The 17,261-nt window shown below is 38.2% G+C and overlaps 1 protein-coding gene across 2 annotated transcripts; it reads right to left on the reverse strand.

Moving 5' to 3' along the window:
• Nucleotides 1–1,237: 1,237 nt before the first annotated feature.
• Nucleotides 1,238–5,876, reverse strand: LOC116141997 (phosphatidylserine decarboxylase proenzyme 1, mitochondrial-like). Of its 2 annotated transcripts, none has more exons than XM_031427453.1 (12): nucleotides 5,401–5,875; nucleotides 5,209–5,297; nucleotides 5,029–5,082; nucleotides 4,874–4,939; nucleotides 4,611–4,671; nucleotides 4,328–4,437; nucleotides 3,981–4,234; nucleotides 3,670–3,776; nucleotides 3,135–3,202; nucleotides 2,543–2,620; nucleotides 2,086–2,208; nucleotides 1,238–1,626 (listed from the first exon to the last, which is right to left on the reverse strand). In XM_031427453.1, the coding sequence occupies exons 1-12, from the start codon at nucleotides 5,558–5,560 to the stop codon at nucleotides 1,459–1,461; spliced, it is 1,338 nt and encodes a 445-aa protein (XP_031283313.1). In that variant the 5' UTR covers nucleotides 5,561–5,875; the 3' UTR covers nucleotides 1,238–1,458. The 2 variants fall into 2 exon arrangements, with proteins under 2 accessions (XP_031283313.1, XP_031283314.1); XM_031427454.1 differs by having other exon boundaries at nucleotides 1,526–1,626; nucleotides 2,086–2,192; nucleotides 5,401–5,876.
• Nucleotides 5,877–17,261: the final 11,385 nt, after the last annotated feature.

Genomic DNA, 17,261 nt, shown 5'->3' on the forward strand with positions numbered 1-17,261 from the left:
TATACAAGAAAATATTTCTTCACAGTAATTAATGCAAAAAATGCTATAAGTATACTGATACCAACAAGAAAGTAGTACTTGCTTCAACAACATCATTAAGCTAAAAGTAACCGAACAGTAAATATATCAATTAGAATTTGAAAAGAATGAGGTAGTATTTTATTGTCGTCATAAGTCCTTATTCCATCCCATACCATCCCATAAAGTTCCATCGATTGTAGACACACTTAGCAACAAACATACCACAAAACCAGTTGATAGTTGTACATAAAATAACTCAGTAAAAGAAATATTCAAGTAAAACATAAAGTATATCAATAAAAGTTCTGCTAACTACATAGACAGACGAAATTAAGCTCATAAAAGAAGAAAAAAATACAAAAAATCATGATAAATTGCTCATCCACAAATTATATAGTTGATTCACACCCCTTTTCTGCTAATTTGAAACATAATCTTTCCTAAGATATAATAGGACACGTGAATTCAAATACATAATCTAGAAATACATGCACATACACATAATCTGGAAATACATGCACTTACACATTGCTCCAGATAAAGTTTGCAACGAAATCATTATTGAAGTTGGATTGAAGAATGGCGTGTTTATTACCTAGATCGAGAAATGGAGCTGTCGCCGTTGATTTCCAATGAGAAAGGGAGTTGTCGTCGTCGATTTCCGACGAGGGAGAAAGACGTCGTCGTCGATTTCAGAGAGTTCAGTTGCGATTTGGTGAATGGTTGCGATTTTAGACTCCAAGGAGTGGAGTTGATTGCGATTTGAGTGGGATTTTAGAGAGAAATTTTCGTAAAGACAGAGAAGAAGCTAAGAAATTTTCATAGAGAAAGAGAAGAAGCTAAGAAACAGAGAAAGGAAATCAGATGGAATGGATTGCGATTGCGTAAGGTTAGGGGTTTTTGAAAATTTCGACCGGTTTATCAACCAGACCGGCAGTTCACTGATTTTATCCAGTTTTCCAACGAGGTTAAAGCGGTTTATTACATAATAGCGGTTTTCGTGTTAACTTGAACCGGACACGTGACCGGTTCCCGGTCGAACCAGTTGGATCGACTGGACCGGTTTTTAAAACAGTGCTCAAAAGTACCCTCATCATGTGAGGGTGGCTACAAAGGAAGCCAATAGCCATCAAAGAAAATGAAAATCATCTATTATCAATTACATCAGTCGAATATTTCTGCTCAATCAGATTCTTGAAAGTTATCTGGAACCAATAACCCAGGCATAATCTCAGTTTATGACCCAATTAAAGGCCTAGTCAAGCCAAACAGAATTTGGTAGACTACCAAGTTAAGCTTTTCCTTTGTTCAACATCAAGCCAACCAAGAGCTCTATGGCACAAGCATCATTCCCGCCCTTACTACTAATAGAAAACTCATGCCCATCAGAGCAGCATCATATTTAGAGCACACATATTCAATTGTATACCACTATGATCAGTTGCAAGAATCTTGCCACCTCCCCAGTGGTTCTCCAACACGAATCTTATCTCCACGTTTGATACTAAAACTGAACTCTGACAAAGTATCATTACTTTCAAGTGATTTCAAAGTCGTGGCTTGGAAGACAAGCACGACCGTTGATCCCATGTTGAAGGCAGCCACCTGGATAGGTTGAAGCAGGGAGGACAAAAAAATTATGAACATCAGTTTCTCCATTTTAATAAAAACAACTTTTAATTGGGAAGACATACACCGTATCTAATTCTTCCCAATATGAAAAATAAATGATAAGAGAATACATCAAACTCTGCTAAAGATTGATGTACTTTATTTATATCTTGGAATTCACAGTTAAAATTAACTAAAAAGGATTCACAGTTAGAACAAAATTTTAAATATTAGTTTATTTATATTTTAATCCAGTAAAGAAAAAAAAAATCAAAATAGACTATCAATTAATGTGTGCTCATTTGTTGAAATCCATTATAAAATTAAAATGGTGCTTTGAAAAACTTCTCTGACAGTCCAAGATTGTTCCAAAAACCAGATTTCACTTCCAGAAATAAAATAAATCATCAAGCACACAATTCTGAAAAGATACATTCAATGTGCATGTCTAACCTCATCTCCTTTCTTAAGCATCATTCCAACACCTTCAGGTTCATACACCCGTTGTTCTGGAGGCTCTGAGTGTAATAACTTCTTTCTTGGCCGGTTTGTCTTGAATTCTGGTTCAATGAAAAGCTGCCATAGTTATTTAAACCAAAAGTCAATGATAGAAGCTCAAATAGGAGAATCACTAATTGCACTACTGTTCTCTTGCACGTACTGTCTTGGTGGCATACAGTGACCTTGGGCCTAGAAGTTCTGACTTTTGGAGATGAATAATTCCGCAGTGGTTCAGTATTGTTAATTGTTCATATCACATGTATGAGCAAAGAGTTCAAATGAGAGTATTCGTGTGTGTGTGTGTGTGTGTGTGTGTGTGTGTGTGTGAGCTGATCCAAGCATGCTTTTGTTTTTTCAAATTCCTTTTCTGTGAGAAGTAGCTCATTGGTTCAGGGTAAGGGGTCCTAACCTCAATTGATCCAATATTAGTTGCTCCAATTGCAGCAATTGCCATATACCCTTCTTGCCACAGACCTTCAAGCACAACCTAGACACATGAAAATCACGAATCTAATTGGTGAAAATTCATATCTAGCAAGAAAGATGGGATTTCACAACTTGCAATCTGAACTCATTTGCAATTTGAGAAAAAAGAAAACAGAAAATTAGAAACATATCAAAATATCCAAGAGATAAAAAGATAATCAGCATCTGGGAATTTAATGATACTAAACTACAAAACAATCCACTGCAGCTGAGAGCAGAAAACTAGAACCAAGACTGAAAGATATATAGAGTGAAGATGAGATGCAACTGTTCCCATCTTATCAATTCTATTCATCTGTACTTTGTACATGATTTCAGTTCTTCCTAATCTCCCCTTTCAACGATAACATAGCAGAAATTTTCAAAATTTAACAGCTAAAACAAGCACAAATCCTATAACAATAAGATAAACAAAAACCAATAAAGTAGAATTGAAAGCTGCTCGGTTGATCCAAACCTTCATGTCTGGTTTAAGAAAATATAATAAAATGAATATGTTGAAGAAAGAAAATTACCCTTTCATTCTCCACATAAAGATTTCTAATTGTTCTTGTTGCACGTTCGTTCAAAGGAAAGAGGCGACCTGCAAAATAATGAATTAAAATAAAATATTAGAAGGGAAAAAATTGACTGTAGGAATATCCGGTGGGAACAAAAAGTTTGACAACAAAATTATAAACATCTGCAAACAAAGGGTGTACAGATTTCCTTATTTTAAGGGAAAAGAAGGTAACACAGGACAGATAAAACAGCCACAAAAGATAAAGCACAGATATCATTAGAGAACATAATTACACTCTCGCATCCCAGATCAAAAAAGTAAAGTTCTTTTGATAACTCAGAAGGTCACAAACCAAACACATACTTCTGCAAGACACAATTTTCTCTTTTTGTGGCTTTCCTCCTTCAATATGAGAAATAATTATCGATAATGACTTCCTGAAGACAGATATGCTGCCATAATAACCCCACCATCTCGTACCAATTTCTATATATTAGAACCATCAACAAAGACTACTTGGTGTAACAAACATGAAGGAATAGAGTTACCTGAAAAATGCCGACGAACTAGAACATTCCAATCAACTGGTGAGTGTATTCGATGGTAGTCTCCAGGCTTTAAGTATATCACACAGTAATAAAGGCCTTTCATTGGACTGCATTTAAAGATTTTAAAAACAAATGAAATCTGCATGTATGTTCAGCTCATGTAGCAATCAATCATGTACTGCTTATAGTACCATGCTACAAAGGAATTGGACAATTATTTTTCATTGCTCAATCATCCAAAACAAGAATCTTTATCCACATGAAGTTAATAATTGTTATCAAAACAAAATTGAAATATGATTTGAAATTACCGTGCTAACATGTTGTCCTGGACTTTGGGAGAAGCTAATGAAATTCTCCACCATGACTTCTTAGTGTTGTCTGTAAGAATGCTTTCTTGTTCACCAGTCTCTTCATGCATTTCACCTTCAGCTATCGTGGGAAGAAAGGTGCTAGCACCAAGAAGAGAAGAAACGGAATATGAAAACCCTTTAACTTGCTCAATCATAGCACCAACCCCTTTCAACTCTCCAAATCTTAGAATAGTACCATCTACAGGACTAACCTAGCAATGCATGAAACATAATAAAAAAATGTGTAGAACAATAAGCAAACTGCACATATGTATTGGATGACCAAGGTGCTAGTTACTAGTTACCAGACAATTAGGATCCTGGTCAATAGGCCTGGAACCTTGTTTCAGGGTACGAACAAAGAATTCTCTTAAAGAAGCATATTCATCCAGAGGCAGAGCTGCTTCTTCCAGGTCTGTAACGCAAACAAGAAACCTTTATCTATATATCATTTACAGAAACAATGATCAAACATGTATCCTACCACTTTCAACAACAGAATAAACCTCTATGAACACTTGTGAGATAGCTATATCAATTAATCAACAAAAAGAAATAGAAAAAAGAATAAGAAGTAAACAATCATACTTGAATGGAATGCCCGAGCCCATGCTTTATAAACATATGGACGCATCCAGACAGGAAATTCCTGAAAACATGTTAGCAAATAAACTCATAAAACAATCATACTTGATCATCAGGTGCATCCAAGATGAATGAGGCATACTGGAATCATAAAATATTTAAATTCTGATATGGCTTAGGAAATCAAGAGACCCAAAGATAACTTGTAAATAAATAGCTAAGAGAGTTATAAGCTTTTTCGCTTATACATTGTGAAGACAGCTTACCACACTTGTCAGGAAACCCCAAAACCTAGAAATTGAACGAAGAGGTAGCATTCTCAGAAATGTAGCCTGAAGTTGGCAATGTTGTGTAAAAGTTAGAAATGAAATCACAGGATGTGAAGCTTAAAACACATAGTAGATGTTGATAGAAAAATTACTTTTACGTCAGGTTTGAATTCAATGTCAGCCCCTTTCTCTCGTGCCTCTTCAACCTATCACCAAGGAAATTGAATACATAAAACAAAAGAAACAACCAATGAAACTCCTAAATGCTTTGCATTAGTATGCAACTTACTGCTAGCATCATCAATTTATGAAAATGCAAAACTAATATATACCTTCTTGTCATCATAGAGCCTGCGAGCGTGAAGAGCACCAAGCATAAGTAAAGTAGCAACCGTGGCACCAGGTACCAGGAAAATATTGCCTGCACAACAATGTTTCTTGTCAAATTCAACCACAAGCATACAAAGGACCAGCATAGTCATCAAACAAACAAACAGCTAACATGAAAGAAGTATAATAATGACCTTGACCATTGTTTGTGCCACCACTTGAAGACGCACGGGCTTGAGACGTTGTAAAGAGCTTCTTCACAAATGAAGGAGAAAATTGACGGCAGTGATGCTGCTCGTAATGCCATAAATGGTGAGGGAAAATAGGGACTTTATTGTGAAACCGAAATTTCATTTTCGTTTGGTGGCTTTAGTTGCAAAGACGCTCTTTAGCTAGGGTTTTTGCTTATAGTGCTTCTCTAATTTTTGAGTGATAGATAGATTGTGTGTGCGATGAATTGCGAAGGACTGTTTAAAATGGAGAGACAGGCTGTCGTTTTGTCACTTTTGTGTGTCTGCAATCAGACGCGCGTTTCCGCTTTAAAACCTGGATCACTTGCTGAAGTTCAAAGGGAGAGCGGCAACGCACCACCGTTTTTGTCTCTCATTCCCACACCAGAACCGGAAGAGGCGGAAGAAGTAGATAATTCCTACATTTGGACGACATGTCGTTTATTGTTCAACCACGCTTAAAAAAAAAAAAAAAAAAAGGGGGGGGGGGAAGTGTTAAAAAATGATGAGATAAGATTATATCAATAAGATGGTTATACAAATAAGATATGATCATGAGAATGGGTTTTTGGTATATTTTTTGAAAACATTTAGACTAATTTTAACCTCCATATATGTTAATTTAGCTAAACATTCCTCGTAATAAAAGTTTCTAAATTAACAAAAACACTTTTATCCATCCCACCAACTGCCTGTAGTCGGTCACTACCGTCAGACAATGGCTGACAATTATGAAATGGTACACGATCAATTGGATCTGGCAGTCGTGCGTCAGTCCGACCTTTTTCAACTAGATTTACCATGTATTTGGCCGAAAACGGCCAGATTTATAGCCAAAATTTGGCCGTTTTGAAGCCCAGATTTTATGGCCTTCGTAACTGCCAAAATCTAGTCGTCGTCAATGACCAGATAGATTTGGTCGTAGATTTGGTTGGAATCAGTGCACGATTAGCAAATCCATCGTTCTGACATCAGTGGCCGATGGTGGTTATGGCGGTCTACAGTAGCTTGGGTGGGTGGATGTGTGTAATGCCCCACTTGAGGTAGTAGTAAATTATGTGTCTAATTGAATGTTATTGCTTTGTTCTTATTGAGCTTGTATGTCATTATTTTCAGTTGGTTGGCCCTTAGTTGGTTTGGTTGAGTGTTTGCCCTGATTTTAGTTGGGTTTTGGTGAAGTGTGGAATTTCGTTCTTCGCCGCGGCGACGTTGGCTTGGTAATGCGGTGTAAGTTCTGTAATTTTTTGTCGGGGCGACGAAACTTTCTTCGTCGCGGCGACGGGACGGCATAAAAGTGTATTGAGGTTTTAGAGAATTCTCCATATGGGTAAATGACCATTCTACCCCTAATAGTAGGAAAAGTGGGGAGTAAATTGTAAGGAAATTTTATGGAGAATACGTTAGAATGGGGGTGTGTTTGTAATGAATTAAAGGACAAGGATGGAATCCAAGAAAGAGCAAGGGCAATATGGGAATGAATGAAGATAATTTGAGCTAAAAAGGGGTTAAGCTTAGTAAACCCTTCTCATTCTTCTTCTTACACCGCCTCTTTCATTCTCCATTCCTCTCAACTTCCTTCAAGTTTCAAGGATTTTGAGGGTTTTTAGTTGGATCTTGGTAGGAATTAATCTAAGGCATCCTAAGGTAAGGATTCTTGCTTTAGATGTGAAGTTTTTCATATATTGTGTATGAAAATCTTATGGTGTTATGGGTTTATGTGTAAAGTTGTAGAGAAGGGACAAGCATTTTAAAAGAAGGAAAATGCTTTACAAGGTAAGTAAATCAAACCCAAGTTGAAATTTGAGAAATCTTTTGAGTAGGACTAAGTAGAGATATATATGCATGTGTATGTTATGCTATTGAGAAATGGGTTGAGATGAGTATTTGCTTTAGGTTGTTGATTACACTTCATTGATGAGAAGTGTTAATATGTGATGAATATGTAGTGATGAGAGGATGTAGTTTGAAATGAAGTGGAGAGGTTGAGTATTTTCTGGGAGTGTTCTTTTAGACTAGATGTGAGGGAGTTTCCTCCCATTTTGGATGGTTAAAGAGAGGGATGGAACCATAGATGAAGTAGAGTTTATGTATGCACACTAGTTGTTTGATGAAATGTCTAAGAGAATCATGAGTAATAACTTTAATTCTGCAACAATGCATGTTGGCATTTATGAGTGCATTAGTGGAGAAGATTAATGTGCATTGAGAATTGGCTTGAGAAAGAGTAGAGAACCAGTGTATGAACTATTCTAAAAGTAGAGAGAATGAGAAATATGAAAAACAGGTTGGTGCTTTGTAATGTCCACCTGATTGTGATGAAAAATGGGTTGGTGCTTTGTGGCTCCACCCATAGTTACGAAAAGCGGGTTGGTGCTTTGTGATCTCCACCCGAAGTCACGAAGAGTGGGTTGGTGCTGTGTGAACTCCACGGCCGTGCCTCCGGTAAGATGAGGCCGTGACATAGCAGAAGTAAGTAAGAGAGCTGTGTGAAAGAGAAAATAAATGAGATGAGAAAGGTAAGGAAGAATTAAGAGAAGGAATTACGGGGACAGTCGAGTAGAGGATTTACTTACTGAGCATTGTTTTGTGCTCACCCGTTGTTTTCTTGTGGTTGCAGGATCTAAGTGAGAACGCGGTCGGATGGGCATCGGCACGCGAGGAGAAATGGTTACACTATCCATCATGTTTTTGATAACTTTTGTACATAATCCAAACTTTTTATAAAGAATGTATATGTTTCATAAAAGAAAAATTTGGGCCCAACTCTTTTACTATCTTATGTGAATTTCATTATGTATATTTTATGGTACTTGATTAGAAAGTAGATATTACATTTTTGGTATCAGAGCAAAGATTTTGGGATTTGACAGTGTACTATTCTCATCGCTACGAGTCGATAACCGACGTGTGGAGTTACATTCTTCTACTACCATGTGTCTCGAATTGATTAAATGTGATTGTTTGTAGATGAGGGGAGTAACGCAAAACGTGTTAAGGGTGTGATGAATGAGGGAGAATCTTCTAACCCACCAGAAGCTATGCCCCCTCCCTTGGATGAAGCTAGAGTTCAGGAGATTATACAGCAAGTTATGGCAGAAACCCAAGGGATAGTTGTAACCCCCGTGCAAGTACCACCAACTATTAATGTAGGAAGAGAACAACCGGTACCTCCCCCAGTACAGAATAGAGTTGAACCAATTTATGATCTTCCCAGTCAACACCAACCCTCAAAGTTTAAGGGTACTACGAACCCAGGAATAGCAGAAGAGTGGTTTAGGGCCATAGAGCGAATAACGGGTTTATTCCCCATGACGGACCCGGAGAAGATCCGATATGCTAGTTTCTTGTTTCGGGGTGATGCCCGAATTTGGTGGGAACTAATGGAAGAAACCCATGATGTGGCAACAATGACTTGGGAAGAGTTCATGCAAAAGTTTGAGGTCGAGTATAGGACAGAGGACCGAGTTCATGAGAAGGTCCAAGAATTTATCAGTTTACAGCAAGGGTCTAGTACCGTGAAGGAGTACTCAGTGAAATTTAACTCCCTTGCAAGATTTGCACCTGGAATAGTTAGTACTCCGACATTGAGAAGAGATAAGTTTGTACATGGGTTGAAGCCGGAGATAGCGCGGGATATAATGACGAGTTTCGATCCCCCTTGAACTTATAGTGAGGCCTTGAGGCGAGCAATGAGGGCGAAAATATTTGAGAATAAAATTCCCCTAGTAGGTTCCTCAACAGGAGGACCAAGTGAGCCATCCTCCGCCCCGCAGAGAGAGAAATTTGAGAGTGTGAAAGGCAAAGAAATGAAGAATTAGAAGAAGAAGTTTCAGTTTAGACAGAACAGAAGAGAGTGGAAGAATAAGCCCCGAACGGAAGGGTTTCCTCTTTGCCCTAAATGTGGGAAGAACCACCTAGGAGAGTGTCTGAGGGACCGGATGGTGTGTTTTAGGTTTGGACAACCAGGGCACTTGATGAGAGATTGTAAAGCTCCTCTTCCACCACCCGCACAGAGTTTTGAAGGTACTACGAATGCCAGAGTGTTTACAGTGGTACAGGGTGAAGCAGAAGCTAGTCCATCAGTCGTTACTGGTTAGTTAGTATTTCATTTTGTTCCTTTGTATGCTTTAATTGATTCAGGAGCCACTCATTCTTTTATATCGTATGGGATGATTGAGAGGTTAGGTTTGAAACCTACTAGAGTGACTCAACCCATTAGGATAGAGTTACCCGATAGGATTAGTGTCCTGACGCAAGAGATGTTGACGGGAGAGTCTGTGGTGATCCAGGGTAGAGATTTACCAGTTGATCTAATAGTTTTTGATATGCTCGACTTTGATGTGATATTGGGCATGGATTTCCTAGGGAGATATGGGGTAGACATTGATTGTCGGAAGAAGAAAGCGAGATTTAATCTCGATAATGGAGATAAATTTAGTTTTGAAGAGGGCCATCAGTTGAGCATGCTGATTAGTAGTGTGAAGGCTAGGAAGATGTTGAGGAAGGGGTGTTCGGGATATATCGCCCATGTAGTGCAAAATGGTGTTTTTCCACAGCCAAAGAGTCAGAAGGTGCTAGTAGTTCGCGATTTTCTAGATGTGTTTCTGGAAGAGTTACCGAGTTTGCCTCCAGAAAGGGAGGTTGAGTTTAGTATTGAATTAGCACCAGGGACAGCACCAATATCCAAAGCCCCTTATCGAATGGCCCCAACAGAGCTTTAGGAATTAAAGAAACAACTTTAAGAGCTTTTGGACAAAGGCTTTATCCGACTGAGTCATTCTCCCTGGGGAACTCCAATTTTGTTTGTGAAGAAGAAAGATGGGTCACTACGGATGTGTATCGATTATAGAGAGTTGAATAAAGTGACAGTAAAGAATAAATACCCGCTACCTCGCATTGATGATTTGTTCGATCAGTTAAAAGGAGCTGCAGTGTTCTCTAAAATTGATTTGAGGTCAGGGTACCATCAGGTAAGAGTGGCTAAGCAAGATGTGGCTAAGACTGCTTTTCGTACAAGGTATGGGCACTATGAGTTTGTAGTGATGCCGTTTGGTTTGACCAATGCCCTAGCAATTTTTATGGACTTGATGAATCGGGTATTCCATGATTACTTGGACTGGTTTATAGTGGTTTTCATTGATGATATCCTGGTTTATTCTAAGTCGAGGGAAGAGCATGAGGAACATTTGAGGATAGTGTTACAACGATTGAGAGAAAGAAAGTTGTACGCTAAATTTTCTAAGTGTGAATTTTGGCTTGATCAGGTGATATTTCTGGGCCATACTGTGTCTAAGGAGGGGATTTCAGTGGATCCGAGTAAAGTACAGGCAATCCTTGAATAGCAGAGGCCGAGGACAGTGAAAGAAGTCAGGAGTTTCTTAGGCTTAGCAGGTTACTACCGGCGATTTGTAGCAGGGTTCGCCCAGTTGGCTAAACCGTTGACAGCTCTTACTAAACAGAGAACTCCTTTTGTATGGTCAGAAGCATGTAAAAAGAGTTTTTAGGAGTTGAAGAAGAGATTAACGACAGCTTATGTGTTAGTGTTACCACAAGAGGGTGTAGATTATGACATTTATACAGATGCCTCACTGCAAGGACTTGGTGCTGTGTTAATGCAGTTAGGTAGGGTAATAGCATATGTCTCTCGGCAATTGAAAGAGTATGAGACGAGATATCCTACGCATGATTTAGAGTTGGCAGCCGTGGTCTTCGTACTAAAGATTTGGAGGCATTACCTTTATGGTGCAAAAAGTAATATCTACACTGATCATAAGAGTTTAAAGTACTTCTTCACTCAAAAGGAGCTAAACATGAGACAGAGAAGGTGGTTAGAGCTGGTCAAGGACTATGAGTGTGAGATCACAATCGGGAAAGGCCAATGTAGTAGCCGATGCCTTGAGTATAAAAGCTTATTTGTCTCGGCTCACTAAGCAGAAAGAGTTGATAGAAGACTTATGTAGAGAACAGATTGAAGTATTTCCAGGAAGGATTACCAGGTTAGAGATTCAGTCTACTTTACTGGAAGAAGTCAGAGTTAAGCAAGTGGCCGATGAGTGGTGTCAGAGAATAGTTCAGCAAGTGCATGAGGGCAAGACAACAGAGTTTCAAGTAATATATGGTGTCTTTTATTTTAGGAATCGGTTGTGTATCCCTCAGAATGATGAGTTACGGAAGAGACTACTGACAGAGGCTCATGACACACCATACACTGCTCATCCTGGAGCAACCAAAATGTATCAAGATGTAAAGAAAGGCTATTGGTGGCCAGGTATGAAAAGAGATATTGCAGAATTTGTAGCTAAATGTCTGGTTTGTCAGTAGGTGAAAGCAGAACACCAACGGCCGTCAGGGTTGCTTCAGCCACTAAGTATTCCCGAGTGGAAATGGGAAAGCATTTCAATGGATTTTATTACAGGTCTCCCCAGAGTACAGAGAGGGTATAATGCTACATGGGTAATTGTGGACAAGTTAACCAAGTAGGCCCATTTCCTTCTAGTAAAGGAGAGCACCATTACAGATCAGTTGGCTCAGATTTATATTAGACGATGTAGATCTCCACTGCATTGGGATGAGATCGGCGAAAAGGATGATTTGAGTACCGCTCTTGGGCTAGAGGTGACTCAGAAAATGATAGAGGATGTGAGGTTAATTAGAAACAGAATGAAGCAAGCCCAAGATCGACAGAAGAGTTATGCCGACTTGAAGAGGAAAGAGGTTGAATTCCAAATGGGTGATAAAGTGTTTCTGAAAGTTTCCCCCTACAAGCGAGTAATGCGCTTCGGAATCAAAGGGAAGTTAGCACCGAGATATGTAGGTCCATTTGAGGTATTACAACTAGTAGGAAATGTGGCCTACAAATTGGCACTACCACCTAGCATGGACAAGGTGCATGATGTGTTCCATGTCTCGATGCTTCGGAAGTCCGTAAGTGACCCCTCCCATATCTTAAAAGTAGACGATGTTGCCTTAGACGAGAATCTTGTGTATGAGGAGCGTCCAGTACAGATTTTGGACCGAAAGATTGTAACGCCCCGCTTGAGATACGTACTTAAGATTTCTGTATTACTTAAAAGTTCATTGATTCAGTTTCAATTGAGTTTGTATGTTATCATGGTATGTTGTATTGGTTAAGTGTTTGCCTTGGTTTTGGTCAAGATTTGGTGAATTTTGGAAATCCAATCTTCACCGGGGCGAAGGAGAATCTTCGCCGCGGCGATGAGGTGCTACACCCACGGGTAGGTTCTGCCGTGTTTCGCCGGGACGGCAGAATGTTCTTCGCCGCGGCGAAGAGCCTAATAAAAAGTTTCTTGAGTTTTTTAGAGAATTCTTCCTTTGGGGCATAATGACCATTCTACCCCTAATTAGTAGGAAAAGTGGGGAGTAAAATGTAAGAAAATTTAGTAGAGAATGTGTTGGAGATGGGGGTGTATTTGTAAAGAATCAAAGGATATAGATGGAATTTCCAAGGAAGAGCAAGGGCAAAATGGGAAATGATGGTTATAATATGAGCTAAAAAGGATTAAGTGTAGAGAAAACCTTCATTTCACCCATTCCCACCGCCATACCCATTCTCTAACTTCTCTCAATTCTCCATCCAATCTTCCAAGATTTCTAAGGAGCTTTTGGGTAATTTTTTTAGTAAAGATTTCATCTAAAACATTCTAAGTTGTAGAGAAGGGACAAGGTACTAAGGAAAAGGAAAAGTATTAGTGAGATCTCTTCATTAAAGGTAAATAAATCCAAACTAAATTGAGATTTAAGAATTTATTTGAGTAGAGATTGTGTATGCATATGTATGTATTATGCTTGCTAAGAAATTGAGATGTTATGAGTATTTATCTATGTTGATATGAATTTAATTGAGTTATGAGAAGTGTTGTGATTGCATGATGATGAGTTGAGTTTGATTAAAGTTGGAGGGAGTTTTGAGCAAACCCTGTGGGAGTGTTTTTGCCTTGACAGGAAATTAGAGTGTATGAGGGAGTTTTCCTCCCATTTTGGATGATTAAAGAGAAGAGTAGAGTTATAGATAAGTAGAGCTTTGGTATGCACATGAGTTGTTTGAGGAAATGCCTAAGTGAAATCTGCCCTGTGACAGCCGTGACTTTCTAAGTGAATTTTGGACATCTTACGGATTGAACTGGGCTGAGACCAAAACATCAAAGTTGTAGCCCTGTTTTTAAGCTTTAAAACGAGACTAAAACCATAGCAATCCGATGTGTATAACACAAGTTATGCCCTTTTTAGTGCGACCTGTGCAGAATGACTGTTTTGATGCAATATTGCATTTGGCATTTCATAAGTGCATTAGTGAGCATGAGCTGCCCATACGCATTTTTTTTATGCACTTAAGAAGTAGCTTGAGACATAGTAGAGAATTTGAGTATAATCTACCTCAAGAGTAAAGAGAAAGAGAGAATGAGCACTAGAGAACGAAGAGAAAAGAGAATAGAGTAGGTTGTGCGATGGGGAACCCGTGAGTAATAAGTAGAGTATTCCCGCATGTACGCCGCATTGAGAGAGCGGCATGAGTATGAGAGAGAAAAGTGGTGTAGCCCGTGAGAGTGCATGCAGATGAGGGCTATACCCGAGTACCCGAGAGAGAGATTATACACTCACATGGCCAAGGGTTCCGAATCCATGCATAACCGAGTCCGATCGGCTAGAATGAGTAGAAGTCACGTAGAGTGGGAGCGAGTCCCAGCCGTGCCTCTGGTAAGATGAGGCTGTGACTACTAAAGAGAATTAGTAGAAAAGAGTTATGAGAAAGAGAAAGTAGAGAGAAGTATAAACAGAGAGTAATTGAGAACTGTAAGGAAAGAATTAGAGAGATAGAGTTACGGGGATAGATGAGTAGAGGATTTACTTACTGAGCATTAGTTGTGCTCACCCCGCTGTTTTCTATGTTTTGCAGGACTAGGTGAGGATACAGTCGGAAGGGCGTCGACAAGCGAAGAGATATGGCAACACTGTCCACCTTGTTTTAATGCTTTTGTACATGATATAACTTTTTTTGTAAAGAATAGATAAGTTTAATAAAAGAAAAATTTGGGCCCAACTTTTTATACTACTTTATATGTATTTTATTATGTACATGTTTTATGAGTATTTGAGTAGAAAGCGACTATTACAAAGATTAAAGAACTCCGGAATAAAAGTATTCCATTAGTAAAGGTCCTTTGGCGAAATCACAAGGTCGAGGAGGCCATATGGGAGGTAGAACAAGACATGCAGAATCGTTACCCGGAGTTGTTTGTGTGAATTTCGGGGACGAAATTCTTTTGGGGGGGGGAGAATTGTAACGCCTCACTTGAGGTACGTAGTAAATTATGTTGTCTGATTGAATGTTTATTGCTTTGTCCTTATTTGAGCTTGTATGTCATTATTTTCAGTTGGTTGGCCCTTAGTTGGTTTGGTTGAGTGTTTGCCTTGATTTTAGTTGGGTTTTGGCGAAGTGTGGAATTTCGTTCTTCGCCGCGGCGATGTTGGCTTGGTAATTGCGGTGTAGGTTCTGTAATTTTTCGCCGGGGCGACAGAACTTTTTTCGCCGCGGCGACGGGACGATAGAAAAGTGTATTGAGGTTTCTAAAGAATTCTCCATATGGGTAAAATGACCATTCTACCCCTAATTAGTAGGAAAAGTGGGGAGTAAATTGTAAGAAAATTTTATGGAGAATATGTTAGAATGGGGGTGTGTTTGTAATGAATTAAAGGACAAGGATAGAATTTTCAAGAAAGAGCAAGGGCAATATGGGAATGAATGAAGATAATTTGAGGTAAAAAGGGGTTAAGCTTAGTAAACCCTTCATTCATTCTTCTTCCACCGCCTCTTTCATTCTCCATTTCCTCTCAACTTTTCCTTCAAGCTTTCAAGGATTTTTGAGGGTTTTTAGTTGGATCTTGGTAGAGAATTAATCTAAGGCATCCTAAGGTAAGGATTCTTGCTTTAGATTTGAAGTTTTTCATATATTTGTGTATGAAAATCTTATGGTGTTATGGGTTTATTGCGTAAAGTTGTAGAGAAGGGACAAGCATTTTAAAGGAAAGGAAAGTGCTTTACAAGGTAAGTAAATCAAACTCAAGTTGAAATTTGAGAAATCTTTTGAGTAGGGACTAAGTAGAGATTTATATATGCATGTGTTTGTTATGCTATTGAGAAATTGGGTTGAGATGAGTATTTGTTTTATGGTTGTTGATTACACTTCATTGATGAGAAGTGTTAATATGTGATGAATATATAGTGATGAGAGGATGTAGTTTGAAATGAAGTTGGAGGAGGTTGAGTATTTTCTTTGGGAGTGTTCTTTTATGACTAGATGTGAGGGAGTTTCCTCCCATTTTGGATGGTTAAAGAGAGGGATGGAACCATAGATAAAGTAGAGTTTGTGTATGCACACTAGTTGTTTGATGAAATGCCTAAGAGAATCATGAGTAATAACTTTAATTCTTGCAACATTGCATGTTGGCATTTCATGAGTGCATTAGTGGAGAAGATTAATTGTGCATTGAGAATTGGCTTGAGAAAGAGCAGAGAACTATGTGTATGAACTACTCTAAGAGTAGAGAGAATGAGAAAATATGAAAAACAGGTTGGTGCTTTGTAATGTCCACCTGATTGTGATGAAAAATGGGTTAGTGCTTTGTAATCTCCACCCAATAGTTACGAAAAGCGGGTTGGTGCTTTGTGATCTCCACCCGAAAGTCATGAAGAGTGGGTTGGTGCTGTGTGAACTCCACCCGGCCGTGCCTCCGGTAAGATGAGGCCGTGACAATAGCAAAAGTTAAGTAAGAGAGCTGTGTGAAAGAGAAAATAAATGAGATGAGAAAAAGTGTAAGGAAAGAATTAAGAGAAGGAATTACGGGGACAGTCGAGTAGAGGATTTACTTACTGAGCATTGTTTTGTGCTCACTCCGTTGTTTTCTTTGTGGTTGCAGGATCTAGGTGAGAACGCGGTCGGATGGGCATCGGCACGCAAGGAGAAATGGTTACACTGTCCATCATGTTTTTGATAACTTTTATACATAATCCAAACTTTGTATAAAGAATGTATATGTTTCATAAAAGAAAAATTTGGGCCCAACTCTTTTACTATATTATATGTAATTTCATTATGTATATTTTATTGGTACTTGATTAGAAAGCAGATATTACAATGTGTTTTTGTTAATTTATAAAATTTTATTGAGAAAGTAATTGTTAAATGTTTTAAATTGAATAGAATATAATTGGATTTTGAATTGAATTCCGTCAATATTAAAATAAACACGTTTTTTGCTGTTTACTTTAAATAAAATAATAGAATGGAGTTTCAAAAAGTCAAACAGACAGTGGGTAATTTTTTAACTTCCTTGATATTTATTCGAATATTAATAAAACTCTTTATATATAGTTAGAAATTATCATTTACTTCCTTAGCATATCCTTTATTAGGGTTATTTCCCTTTTATCCTTAAGGTTTGGAATATATCACTTACCTCCAGTACTATTGGATACAAACAGTTTAGTCCAATCAAGTGAGACTTTTCAATAAAAAGACTATATTACCACTGTTGTCTCATTTACATGTTGTTAGAACTGAAGAAAAAAAATATATATAAAAAAGTAATGTGCTAAAACTGATTCATATTACAGTATATTTAGATAACAACTATTACTCTTACGAAAATTTGATTTATTTTTCAGGTGTACAATATACTTTTTTACTTTTTTTTTAATATTTTATTCATTTCTAATAACATGTGTATAAGACAATAGGAGTCCTAGACTTTTTATTGAAAAATTTCACTTGACTGGATAAATTGTTTGTATCCCATGGTAGTGAAGG

This window comes from Pistacia vera, unplaced genomic scaffold, assembly GCF_008641045.1.
Source record: "Pistacia vera cultivar Batoury unplaced genomic scaffold, PisVer_v2 Contig403, whole genome shotgun sequence".
Taxonomy (NCBI): Eukaryota; Viridiplantae; Streptophyta; class Magnoliopsida; order Sapindales; family Anacardiaceae; genus Pistacia; species Pistacia vera.

Bases quoted from the DNA above. Each gene is read 5' to 3' on its own strand.
- LOC116141997 (XM_031427453.1), bottom strand. From the start codon at position 5,560: ATGAAATTTCGGTTTCACAATAAAGTCCCTATTTTCCCTCACCATTTA. The intron at 5,083-5,208 runs GTATATATTAGT...CCTTGGTGATAG, and splicing joins GGCTCTATGATGACAAGAAG to GTTGAAGAGGCACGAGAGAA. The intron at 4,672-4,873 runs GTAAGCTGTCTT...ACATGTTTTCAG, and splicing joins GGGGTTTCCTGACAAGTGTG to GAATTTCCTGTCTGGATGCG.